The following is a 14,338-nucleotide window of genomic DNA, read 5'->3' on the forward strand; positions in this document are numbered from 1 at the left end:
TAAATAACAATGAAGCTGCTCATGGCAATGGACGTCCAGTAAAATATATTATAAAAACGCAAAAAGAGATACCGAACAACACACATATATATACCACCCGCCTGAAGCATGTTGTCAGAGATACCGAACAACACACATATATATACCACCCGACTGAAGCATGTTGTCAGAGATACCGAACAACACACATATATATACCACCCGACTGAAGCATGTTGTCAGAGATACCGAACAACACACATATATATACCACCCGACTGAAGCATGTTGTCAGAGATACCGAACAACACACATATATATATATACCACTCGATCACATTATACTGGAATGTTTCCCAAATCAAATCCAGGAAACTTAATACATGTCTTCCATTTTTCAGAAAATACACAAGGCATGAACAATAATACGTAACAAAACTCTGCGACAGCATGAGAATATCACTGAGTTATCTATTTATTTACAGATACATGAAGTAGATGTAGACGAGTGCCATATTTTCTTTAAATGGGGAGGATGATTCATGAAAACTAAACTCTTATGATATGTTGTCTTCTTTATGGTGTGCGGTCAATGCTAGGCACAGAATGTGTTTCGTGTTATGTGATCATGTCTAAATAAACAAACTAATTAAAGGAAACATCTGAACATACAAATATATTACTAGGATTTCCTCAAGGCAATTTTTGTGCCGACAGAACATTGAAATCGTTGGTGATAAAAATCCCGGTAATAGGTGAGGTTATGAAAGCGGTAAAATAATAACTAATTTAATATACAATGTACCAGTAAATATATTGCATGTAAACGCAAAATATAATTAAAATTTTTCTTGCTCTTATTTACTAGAAATGGTATAAGAATATTTCGAAAATGAAATTTGAAATAATAAAAACAATCCTACAGCTATAAACGTCATTAGTGTGTACGTGGAGATTAATCAACACAATATGCAGTAATTCTGGAGTGTGCAATCTAGATAACTACGGTAATTGTTTATTATTCAGATGTGTTAGCATATTTTATTAACATATAATTATATGTTGAAACATTTCATACATCACAGGCTGGTATTGTCGATAGATTTGCTTCACGATCTATGAATGATATGACTTGATTCAGTGGAGGAAACTCAGAGTTTTCCACTGTACCTGTATATTGAATACATCATAGCCGTTTTCGTATTTGCTGCCCAATCAAGTCTTTTTTAAATTGAAATCTCAGTTTTATAATACCTGATATACCTGATCCTCGGCCTGTTTAAGCTATACACTTCTTGATCACCTTGTTTACTTCATCAATGCGTTGAGGGTTACGCATGCGCATAGTTATAATATCACAGTAGGTTGCTTTTAGTTATGCGAACACATTTTCATATGAAATTAGCGAGCCAGTCTAAACAATTTCTGACTTTAGTGTAGACTCCATACTGTAGTTCTATTCCACAGCCCAAAGGACTCCCCCAGCTTACAACGCCCTCTAAGTACCACTTCCGGTCAGCACCTATGAAACATACACTGTATTTTAATATTCTATATCTAAACACAATAAACTCACGGACGGCGTGTCGCTATCCAATACAGGGGTTTCGGGATCCCAAAGCGACGTGTGTAAAGTATCATTTACCGTTGGATTAGTCCCATCGTACGGTGATTATGACGTCACAAAATTAACGTCAATAGATGACGTCATAATCACCGGCAAATGAAACTATTACACTTTACCCACGTCGTTTTGGAATATCGAAACCGCCGTATTCGTTTGATTGAAAACGCGGCGCCGAATACGTATAAAATTCATGCTTAAGGTTCTTTTGAAATTTCGTAATAATTCTTTATCTTGAAACTGTGTTACTTAATTCATGTATATTCAAAATAACTCATGTTGTGTGGTTGTTTTGAAAAAAAAAATATTTAGTTGTCGTTAAAAAGATATTGGGGGATATTTGATAACAAAAAGAAAATGGTCTCAGTCTGGGGGATTTTTACTTATATAAAGAAAAGGGTTTCAGTACGGGGAGGAGACGCCGGGTCTGGCATATTAGATAGTACCTGTGGCAGGAAACACCAAAGGTCCCCCAGAATCTCCCTCGCATGCGTCACTACTTCCATCTTCTTGTCCTGCACAGAACATGTTTTCCGTTATTGTCTGCGGGTATCCTGCAAAACACACATTCAAAAAAATATATAAAGCTAATGTCGTGGTTATCAAATTTCGCGATTTCCATTTCAAAACAATTTCGCGAAGATTAACATTCGCGAATCAAAAATTATATATCAATATAAATGATGTAGAATTTTATTCCGGAGATAAACTTTCGCAAATTCATTGGATCGCGAAATTCTGTAAAGTAAATCAACCGTGAAAATAAGTTGGTTTACAGTATTCCTCACCTTGCATTGGCGTAAATTGTAACAGTAAAGTCTAACTTTGCAATAATGTTATGGACTTTGTTAGTTTTTAGAAAGTAAATTCCTCGAATCAGATATACGTTTAGTGCTTTCTGATGCCAAATCAGACAATACACTCACCAACTTGAGCGTATTTGTTCATACAATCAGTATTAGTCGTAGTTTGGACTTTAGCCATTCGGAGTTCTTCGGAGTTTCTAGAATTTTCTGTCACTCCCCATCCGGTCACTACACCCTCTCTTCCCGGAAGCAGAAGACGTTCACCGACTAGCTGGTCAGGCAGACACACAGGTCTGACGTACGGGGTCAAGGTCACTGGACTCTCTAATAACAGTACAGCAATGTCAAGGTCATATGAGCTAGGAGTGTAATGGGGATGTATTTCAATCGAAGTGACCTGAAATAAGAATGGTAAATAGTTTCTTACGGTGCTAGCAGGTTGATAGACATAGAATTTGCATTATATTTATATTATTTATGTAGCATTTACTATGGACATCTACATTTTTTACTTTGAGCATATTCATTACATTCAGTACGTCACCTTTCTTTTCTGGACAAATGTACTGTTAAGGACATCAGACCGGTAATGCTTGCCAAGGTAAATAGCTATATCGTCAATAGAAATGGGGATGTCTGTCCCATAATGCGTCACACAGTGAGCTGCTGTCACGACGAGGCTCTCTGAGACGAGGGAACCTCCACACGTGATGTACCAATAGTTGTCCTGGAGGTGTCGAGACATTGCGGCCTGCCATGGCCATTGTCCAATATCAGAAACGGTACCATTATATACCAGTGGCAACCTTGCAGTGGCTGATTCACCACAGACTGGAAACAAATAACATAAAAAAATTGTAAAGTGTTCACAGAGAAATATGCACATATTACTCGTCCGATTTTTCGTTCGAGATGAAGGACAAAAAGTCTAGCTTGCCTTGTGATTAAATCAATTCCTAATACATGTATATCCAATAACTTATCATCAATATCTGCAAAGACATAACATATATTATTTCCAGACATTTGGTCTGCACTTATTGGCTCTAAGAGTAAATCACAATTCCCGTCCCAACTAGTTATTCTATAATGTTTTCATAAGAGCGATCGTTATAGTATCATTTTCATCAAGTTTTGTACTCCGTAATTACCCTAGTAATTTTAGATATGGAATTTTACTCACTAGGAAGACAAGCCGGTTGACGACCGGACCAGGTTCCGTCCCTCCTGCATCTTCTCCGTCGGGACCCCACACGACGGTAGAACTGGGACTCGCACTGATATTTTAGTTTCGTATAAACACGAAACTTTCCTTCCGGAAGTCTAAACTCTGTGTTTCGACTATCACCCGCTGAATCAGAACCAGGACGCAGGATGTCAGGAAGGCGGGACCTTCAACAAAATAATATCAATTTTCATGCGAAAAGTGAAACCCAAGCAAAACTATTTGGGCAAGATAGATTTCCTATATTGAAGGGATGAAATGGAGAGTTTAAATTATGTCTACATTGAAATAAATTAATATAGAAGCATCGAAGCTGGCTAGTACTAAGGTAAAATACGGACAATGGTTTTAATTCAGATTATAGTCTCGGATGTCATTACTTTAATCTATTTTATAACTAATGGTATTTTTTGTACTAAAATCAGAGCTAAGCTCGCCGATTTTATTTTAGACACGAACTCCGATTCTTAGCAATATCTTAACTAGCATTACACTGGCAACCCAGTTTGGGCATGGGAGGATCTTGAACTTCTTACCTTCGACTGTTCCTTAGCTCCGGTACCATAACCTGTCTTAGGACGTTACTGGGGATTCCGGGGTCATCACAAGTGATCACTTATAATAATATTAAAGAATGATACACAATCGGATTATATTACAATACAATTATACTCACGTTAAAAAACCCAGAATGCATAGCTGATACAGAAACATGGAAATGACTGCATCATATAAATGTTCCAAATGAAGTCATTCCTTCATCCAATAAAGACGAGGTATACAGTAGTCACAGTTAAATCAGTTTCTTACCAAATGTTCAATGCTAACTATCTAAGCGAAAGCATAAATCAGTGCAAGTTTCAAGCTTATCTAAGACACAATATGAAAGTTTTTTCTACTTAACCATCCTTAAAAGAAGCATTTTGAGAGCGTAAACGTAAACTAAATTAACAATAAACTTGAATGTTTAAAGCAGTAATTATTCCACGGATCATCATGAGTAGTAACGAACCTTGTACACAGCGAGGTAAAGTTCCACTCCATGTCCCGTCCTCTCTGCACGTCCGCTCACTGTCTCCCACCAAGATGTAACCATCATCGCAACCAAACGAAATCCTAGGCAAAAAGTGTGACATAACGAATCAGAATATTTAATAATATATTGGCTGGTGTTATCCTTTGTCATCCTTACGCGCAGAGGTTTGAAATGATGGCTATGTGAAATTACAGGGGATTGAAAGAGAAGACTAGTTGTCTTCATCACAAGCTCAAAATTGGTTTTGATAAAACTTGCCATCAGAATACAATATAACTGAATCCCTTAAAAGCACTTACCTGACGTCTTCAGCAAACGCTTGAATGAAGTTAAGATTTTTTATAGACCCGTTAGCAGGGATTTCCGGTGTAGGGCATGTGTTGTCAATAACAAGAGTGTCTCTTTCGCACCTACAAGTAAAAAAGCAGTTAGAAGATAAATCAACGTACATGTAAACTTAAGGCTTTTGTATAATTGAAGAGCTAAGATCATTTAAAAGAACCGTTTTCACTCGCTTATTCGAAATTCGAGCATGTCATATAGTTAAAGTTGTATTAAGATATTTGTAATCTTTGGGATAGATCCGAGCATATAAACATTTTACATGCTACCTAATTATGGCATTATTTTTTATAGTGTAATCTTACTGAAACATACTGCATATTTGGAAGGTTCTAACTCTATGAATCATACTGCAGAAGACACCAACTATCGGTAAGAAACATTCCGATTCATGCATAGAATGACACATTTAAAAATGTATCGATATACATAATCTTACCATGGGTCTTCGCTCGACCAATATCCGGTCTCCATGCACGTGCGAGTGGCGTTTGCACCCTCCAATCGGAACCCCTCCTGACAGATATATGTCACGGTACTGCCCACGGAGTAATTCGTATAATTGCTTAGTATAGCACCATGAGCGATCGTGCTGGGCTCCGAACATTCCACCCTTCGATCTGAAATACGCATTGCATGATAAATCGGTGTATTATTGGTCATTCATCACTACTAGATAAAATCATAAATGAAATGTTAATTATTTGCAAAACACGTTGCATAACTCTGATATGCATACTTTACAAATGTAATCGTTCTTTGCCCGGATGAAAGAACAACACACATTACAGGCTTCAAAATATTTGCATTTTTTAAGATGGCTAACAGTTAAATTCGGAAACAGTACGACATGTTGTTTTCGTTACAAAATTATCCAAAAAGGAGGTTCATCATCATTTTGCTGAAATTTAAAAAAAACAACAATATAATAAAAAAAATTAAAAAAAGCCAAGAAATACGAAACTATGATTAACTAACCACATCGAGGAACTTCGACTCTCCAATGACCATCCAAGCATAGCATGGTTGATGCTCCGATCATTTTGTATCCCTCGTCACACGAGTAAACAACGCTGGCGCCCTCTAGGTAGCTTTCTCCATGGAAACGCCCATACCGAATATGTTGTGGTGTATCACACGTTCGAACTGAAGAAACAATAAACAGACCAATATAATACATGTTTAATTCTCCATGCAGAATTATCTGTTTTACATTTACATTTCTGTAAAAACATGCATTAAAAAGTGACATTAAAGATTGTTTGGTTTTGTAATTTTGTAAATTTCTTAATGTTTTACAAATATGGTAAGAATTTGTTAATAAAAGTTTCATAATACAAGGAAGATTTTATTATATATTCTCTAGATGCATTCGATATGATATTGCAATAAGGTACACAGAACAAGTGAACTCGATATACCAGTATCGATGTTGATGTAAAAAAAAAACTGTCATAATCGGCAAATGTGCGATATCATACATCAATATATATTTACATATACCCCTATATGGTCAATGGGATGGGAGTTGCGTTCAAATTAGGGTAATCGCAATGACGTATGAATACAAACTCAGTGTAGGTTCAGAACACTTGTTTATCCTCCGAACGTATACTTTAAAATAATAGTCACGACTATGAAGAATTTAGTCTATATTGCGTTCGTAGACCGATACATATACATTTATTTGTATACATGACAAACATTCAGCAGCTCAACGGTCATACCATCAATAGGCTATATCACAATTTCTTTCCTCGGTTGGAAATCAAATATGGCGGCTCGCTCCACTTAGGACCGCATCACTACCCTGACAACGATATATACTGGTAGTCGTTCCGCCTTGGTTATCTCAATTTTTATTCGAAATGGACAGTATTGATATATGATCAAATTGAAAAAAAAATCAAAAATAATTGAAAGCTGTCATTTTATATTTCAAATCAAACTGAAGCTATAACGTTCAAACATGATTTAGTTGGAGACATACAAAAACAAAGCGCTGAAAACTGGTATGGTAAAACATTTAGATATAGATTGAAAAATGTGGTATGAGCGTAATGGGATACAGACATATTCTAAATTGAATATGTCTGTATCTCATTCCGTTCATACCATCTTCAACGCAATCAAATCATTGTTCGATCTCTATATATAATGTTTTACCAAACCAGTTTTCAGCGCTTTGTTTTTGTATGTCTCCAGCCAAATCATATCTGCACACATTGTTATATAATTAGAGAATACTATCTCTTCTGTTTCCTTGTAGGGATACCTACCACAGCTTGCTACCTCCATATTCCATATCCCGGTCGGTAAACATCGGAGACTGGCTTCACCGTCCAAGGCGTATCCTCGCCGACAGGATATCTGGATTTCTCGTACGAGCTCCACTGCAACACAGAACCAGTTGACGTTCACATTTGACGTTTTTTCTTTTATTGTTTTTTGGTTGTTGTTTTTCTTATAGTATTTGTGTTGTTAATGCCATTATCATGTGATGTATGTTCTACTGACGTTAATGTGATTATAAGATTTTGACAAATGTTTTATCACACGTCTGATAATAGTCAATAGATCATGCAGTACCTGTATTGGCTCCGTAAGTTTGAATGACTGTCGGAATCACTTCCACGATCTGGTGAGGCTTTGGTTCTGGCACAGGACACTGGTATTCTATAACAGATAACAACGGTACAATAAACTTCTGTTGACCAACTTATCTTTGTGGCCACTTAATTTCACGTTTATTTTCACGGCGTTTGAATTTCGCGATTTGTAATCATATAAATCTGTTTTACCTGAGCTGAGAATATTTTCGCAGTGATGTCTTTTTGCCGTCTCTTATCGTTTGAGAAATACGCGAATGTTAATAGCAAGCGAAAATCAGTTGGTGTACAATTTTCTTTCATACCTACGGGTGTAATACTGGCTGGTCTAGGGCAATACACTCATGTCGCCTGAGGCTGTATTGCATGGCTACCTATGCAATAAAGCCTCGTGACGTCACGGCGTCGACAAAATCTCTATTTTCTCGGTAAAATTTAAATATTTTTATTTTCACATATATGACTGGTTTTACTATAAAAGATGCAAACAACGGAATTTGTGTTGAAAATATCGCGTAATTTTTCATGTATGGAAAATAGACTTCCACTCGTGGATTTCTTCGAATTTATTTCAAAATGGCGGGATATTATATAGTTGTAAAGTTGCAATAAAACGTCGAGGTATGAAAAAAACTCTTTCATAAGTGGATATGAAGGATAGGGATATTCTACCCTTGGGGTTTACTACATTTTGTGATCCTCGGGTAGAATATCACTATCCTTCATATCCACATATGAAAGAGTCTTATAATACAACATTCCAAAAGAGGCGGGTAAGTGATAGATTGTCAGACATCATTTACCACCCAAAGTCCAGCCATTTTGGCTCGTGGTTCGAAGTTTACGATGGAATGTCAAAAACTACGATGGCTCTTATCAAAATCAAGATCAAATTAAAACTACCTAGTTATAATGACATGTTTACAGCTACTTCAATCAGGCTGATCATTGCAATATGACCGCTGAAACGGTCCATCGCAGAGATACATTGTACCATTACCATTCCTCAACCGCCAGGGGGCATTGTTGGCGAAATGATGATAAAATGTCAAGACGTCATTGCCATCCGGTTAATGCTACTACGGACCAGATGTGGAGATATGGTAACAAATATTCAGAAAACATAACCATTTGGCTATTGCCAGCATGGACCAGTAAAGAAGAGCTACTAGAAGCAAAATGTCACATACTGCACCACATTATTTGATGATCAATGCATATTTTTATGTGGGAAAAATATTATTTTCAACGAACTATTTCACATGAGAAGATAAAACATGTACAATATAGTAATGTTACTTAAAGTTGGATCTTACCACAAACTGGTGATGACGCCGACCATCGGCCTGAATGTAGACACGTGACAGTCATGTGACCAACCATCACATACGAGGAAGGACAATAAAATGTGGCCACAGTCCCTTCAAGAAAGTCGTCTGCCCGGACTCGGACATGGGCAGGAATAATGGGAGGACCACAAGATACTCCTAGAACGACACAGTTATTTATGATAAGACATGATGATCAAAGCTTGAAAACGCCTTTTGATGATTGAAAATATCAAAAACTATAAAATTCATTGAAATCACCGTAACATAATTTCTATGAATAAAATATTGAGCTAATTACAGTATTCCTCCTTACGTTTTCGTCGTTCACAGAGTTCTCCCTCGTATTCTGGTAAACACACACAGGTTTTATCAGGCAAACAGCTTCCACCGTGTAAGCAGCTGCACACTGAAAGTGAAAAGTTTTTTTATTTGTCCTCTGTACAATACCAGTGGTCGGTTCCTTTAATGTCCAGAAGAATAAAGTAGGGAAAACAAAACAGCTGTATTTAACAGTGATATCGAGCTAGTTTGAATGGCACAAAATCGGCCTCGGTTGTCACTAAATGTTTTATTGTCTAAGGATATTTTGATTGGAAATTTCATATTTATTACCCTGATGACGGTTAAAATAATATTTTCAATTATTTCATACAAACCATTACTAATTTCACAGCTTGTGCCGTTGTATTGAGGTAAGCAAATACATGAACCGTCCGGGTTGCATTTTCCTCCATTTTGACAATTACATTCTGAAACAAAATGAAATTCAATCTTTGTGTTATGTTTGTTTCGTTTTTTTTTTTTGATAATAAATTTCAACCATTAAATATTCAGGTTAAAATGCACATGCAATTTTCAATGACAGGGAAGAGAGAAGATTTTTATGTACAAAATGACGTTTTTCATCAATATAGTAATATTAATAAAAAAAAAAGATAACTTGCCATTTTCACAAAACCGGCCATACTTGCTGCGTGGGCATGTAAGACAACCGCCTTCCTGATTCCCGATACAAGTATCGCAATGTTGGAATCGTCGACACACTTCCGATCGCCTGTATGGTGTACATGGCTTACAGAACATCTTGTATCGGTGAAAATACGAACATCTAATTAAGATATAGAAATGCAGAAATTACGATTTTTTTTTATAGAAACAACAAGTAGATTTAGAGACACAACAAGTTTCTTCTGAGAAATAAGTAAAAGTTACAATTGCTAGCTACCTACAGACGCACAGCTAGATAGGGAGAAGGTGGTAAGAAGTTGAATGATATACTTTTAAGCTTATTCATATTGATTAAGTTGTGTAACTCATAAGATTTAATAATGTTTTCATAAAGCTAAATGCAATCGTGTGTAACATTGGTTAAGTCCTCATTAAGTATAAAACTATCGCCATCACAGTTACCTTCGAATTGATATATCAACTTTGAACATTCTCTCGGTAGACTGTGGACCGCAAGGACACTTCAAATGGTCATCAGAACACATTCCAAGGTCCACTCCTCGTGCCCCAGTCGCTGACCCATACATGCAGAATAGAATACCCAGCAAAACTGACCAATATCGAATATCTAAAATGCAAAATACATCCCATTCAAAATTGTGTGTACAATAAGTTAATGTACTTGAAAATTAAACTATCGAAACATGTCAAAGAAGTATAAACAATAAATAAAATATATATCTTATTCATATCATAAAAAAAAATCAAAATTAATTTTATTGATCTTTTAGAAATATTGTAAACAACCACCTTCATTTTGGAAATGGTTTAAGAACGTTATTATAGGGTTTAATCTTATATTTGTAATAATGTATTTTTATGTGAACTCCACATATTTATTTTTGTTTGTAATGAAATTTTCTTATAATGAACTTTCGATTCTGACATCTGTTATAGAAATAAATCTACTGAAATATGCAATTATATTTTTTAAATGCTTACTAAATATATCTAATACATAATATATAAGGGTAAATGCTTTTGAGATACAGTTAGGAGCTTTTGCTAGATTCTAAACTTATGTATTCAGATAGATGATTGTTTAACAATGATACTTTCTAAACACTTAAACAATAGCATCTCATCTATGCAGACATAGCATCACCTACAGACTGTGAACCACTTACTGTAAACCAACGTATATTCGCGTGCGATTCAATTTCGCGTATTTCGCGAAAAGAAATCAAGAAAATTAATATCCGCAAAAAGTCTCCAGAACATGTCAGGTAGACCCGTATGTCTTAAAATCACGAAATTAAATTGTAGCGAAAAGTAGTTAGATATCAAAACGCGAAGTTAGTTCGTCGCGAGAATATGTTGGTTGCAGTATATACATGTATCACGTTACAAAATGAAAAGTAAATGAAGATAAAGTGCGATCATTTCTGTGAAAAGATACAAAAAATGCCACCCATAAAGAATACATCGACATTATTATTGCTACATAGATGTTCGAGACATTAATGTGTATATCCGGGATTTTGCAGGACATTTCAATGGTTGTGAAAATTTACTCAAAATATTGAGAAATGAGTTATAATATACATCTTTATATCCTGAAACCAAGATCTTGAAAATCTAAAACCACTAAAATTTATCCTCGTTTTAGTAAAATTCGAGAAAACAATTACCTGCGAAAAAAATAACCGCGTATAAGGTATTATTCGTTTAAAAAGGAAACCGGCAGGATAAAGTATTAGTGAAATGACGATGATTGACAGCAGATATACGTATATATCATAACTCATGTCAACTAACACTGCGTATCATATTTTCCAAGGAAAACCTCGGAAAACAACCGGTAAGTTACACACTGATATATAATAAGAACTTCAGACGTATACGATTGCACCTAACGTTAATTTGGAGGTGGGGCTTCTATCCCTACAAAAATCAAAATAGCATCAACAGCTGTGTTAAATTTTGTTAACATCATACACCGACCAGTGACTGGAGTTTACAAATACAAGCATTATTCATTCACGAAATAAAGTATTCATTATCATTCAGTAAAGGTATCGCTTAGAAAAAAACTTTATGAAAATAATAATTATATATTTACTGGTATATATTCGCATAAAATAGAATGTTTATTGAATCGTATTAGATTATTGTACATTTGTGTGATTCTTGTGAATTTGATAATTGTGTAAAACCGCTATACTATATATGTAAATGTACAACGAAAACTTACTAGTATGTGCTACAATGATAATTACACAGTGATATGCATATGATAAATACGCATATCTGACGTCGAGATAAAAATAGATGACAGAATGTAACATTTCATTATACACAAGTTATTAGTACACAGCTTTCCAATTAAACCTATCTTGTGTATATATAAAATGTAACTTAAATGATTTAAAGTAATTATAAGTATAATCAACTATGCAGAATGGCACAAACACTCAATGTAAAGGGTGCTTATAAATCCGATACAACTTAAGCCTAATCTATTTGCTATTTATGGCATCAGAAAATGCATAAACTAAAAATATTTTCATAACAACAATTAGTTTACAATAAATCAGTAATTATAATGTATAAGTTTGTTAGCTGGTACTCACCCATTGTGCTAGTAGACGCTACTATACTCTATGAAAACATGTCGGAAATGACTATGTTTACAAACAATGTACTTACAGGCTGGGGCTGCTGAACTCCAGCAACTGATGACGTCATAATTAACACTCCTACGAAATTCAAAAGATTTATAAATTTGAGAGGAGCGGAGGCTCGCGTGTCTCACGGTTGGTTAAGATGTATCGAATAGCAAAAATGATCATGGGTGGAGGTAAACATATATACATATGTACTTGTAATTAGGGCAACATAAGTTCGGTGAAATGTAAAACCAGTGTGACGTACAATTATATTATACTGTATCGTGTTAGTAGTTCCGCTATCTCTGTGCCTATAGGAAGCTCTATATCCATCTAAATGAAGGGGTGCAGTTTGGGATGGGGGTATGGAGGAAGGGGATATTTCAGCGACGAAAGAAAGTGTTCGTTTTAATGGAGATTTGTTCTCAAAACAATAAATTTGTCTTCCTTCATTACTGGCGTTTCTGAAACATTACATGTATCTAATTACTTAAAGGGACAATTCGCTCAGGCTAATTCTTTTACATAACCAAGAAGCAAAATATGGCATAAACGTATTATTCTACATTTCTTATGAAACATATAACATGAAATATTGACGAATTCCACGTCATTGTTTAGTATTTTAATTAATATCGTTGAAATATTAAATCGTTGATCAATACGATTAACCATTTAACTGCCAACGGGCCGATTTGGGCCGATCATACTAGTCCCTGACTGCCAAAGGCCGATTTGGGCCGATCGTACATATGCTCTGACTGCCAAAGGCCGATTTGGGCCGATGGGGATACATTTATTTTACTACAAACACATATTTTAACCTAGAGATAGTAGACAAGAAATAAAACATGTTTATTGATAAAATTGCGTTTCCCACAAAATAACGGTGTACTGACGCCATCGATGTGATGACGCCATTGACATTATGACGTCATGTATCATGACGTCAGACATTGACGGCGTAATGGCGTAAAGAAGAAAATCGAAGAAATGCAAGTTTTTAAGAAAATCCAAGACTGCTCAATATGCCTCCATGGGATGCCAGGTCCATTATATACTTTTGGCTTTTATTTCCCGAATGCCTGATGAAGGAGATCGTCCGTCAAACGAACAGGTAAATAGGCAACATGATAAACTATCTGCGTTAACAAGTGCGACGTGATTACACCTAGTACCGGTAATATTGATTTACAAAGTTGAAACGGAATAGAATATATTTAATAACATTGACAAAATTATACACTACAGCAGTCCATCACTTAAAGTGAATAGTCGGGCAAAGAAAACCAGTCTCAATGCGTTCATTGGCCTTCCAAAAGTTCTCACATATTAATACGACGGTAAAGTTCTGCCTACGTTTCCCGGTTCTGACCATTGAAATAAAGAAAAGTTGAAAGCATTGAAAGCGAGGCTGCGTGGAAATGTAACCACGGACATAGTCAGCCGGGAGGACGTTTTAGGATTCCTATACTTTAAATTAATTTCTACGTACGCAGACAGATTTTGACGAGAAAGTTTATTTTTCTATTCCATAAGAAATTATACTGGATACATTCACATCATTTTTACCGACTTTAGCCATCCTTGCCCGACTGTTCACTTTAATTGTCTGTGTATCATATGTTTTTTTTTTACTTAATATCACATAAAATAAGGAACATCGTCTTGTAAATAACATTCAAAGCTTGATAATACCGACCTACTGTATACGTGTATTTGATAATACCTATCTACTGTATACGTGTATTTGATAATACCGATCTACT

General features: G+C 35.5%; 1 protein-coding gene across 1 annotated transcript; it reads right to left on the reverse strand.

Annotated features, from left to right (window-relative positions):
• Positions 1–400: 400 nt before the first annotated feature.
• LOC138336087 (clotting factor C-like) lies at positions 401–12,662 on the reverse strand. Its single transcript, XM_069285383.1, has 18 exons — positions 12,534–12,662; positions 10,363–10,528; positions 9,897–10,060; positions 9,609–9,701; positions 9,266–9,358; positions 8,938–9,108; positions 7,602–7,688; positions 7,292–7,405; positions 5,991–6,158; positions 5,452–5,632; positions 4,970–5,080; positions 4,647–4,750; positions 4,171–4,249; positions 3,593–3,801; positions 2,954–3,240; positions 2,530–2,806; positions 2,050–2,157; positions 401–1,501 (listed from the first exon to the last, which is right to left on the reverse strand). The coding sequence occupies exons 1-18, from the start codon at positions 12,535–12,537 to the stop codon at positions 1,371–1,373; spliced, it is 2,547 nt and encodes an 848-aa protein (XP_069141484.1). The 5' UTR covers positions 12,538–12,662; the 3' UTR covers positions 401–1,370.
• Positions 12,663–14,338: the final 1,676 nt, after the last annotated feature.

This window comes from Argopecten irradians, chromosome 12 (genome assembly GCF_041381155.1).
Source record: "Argopecten irradians isolate NY chromosome 12, Ai_NY, whole genome shotgun sequence".
Taxonomy (NCBI): domain Eukaryota; kingdom Metazoa; phylum Mollusca; class Bivalvia; order Pectinida; family Pectinidae; genus Argopecten; species Argopecten irradians.

Excerpts from the sequence above, each read along its gene's own strand:
- LOC138336087 (XM_069285383.1), bottom strand. Across the intron at positions 5,081-5,451 it reads TGGTCGAGCGAAGACCCATG|GTGCGAAAGAGACACTCTTG; the intron begins GTAAGATTATGT and ends TTTTACTTGTAG. Across the intron at positions 1,502-2,049 it reads TTTGGTGTTTCCTGCCACAG|GTGCTGACCGGAAGTGGTAC; the intron begins GTACTATCTAAT and ends TATGTTTCATAG.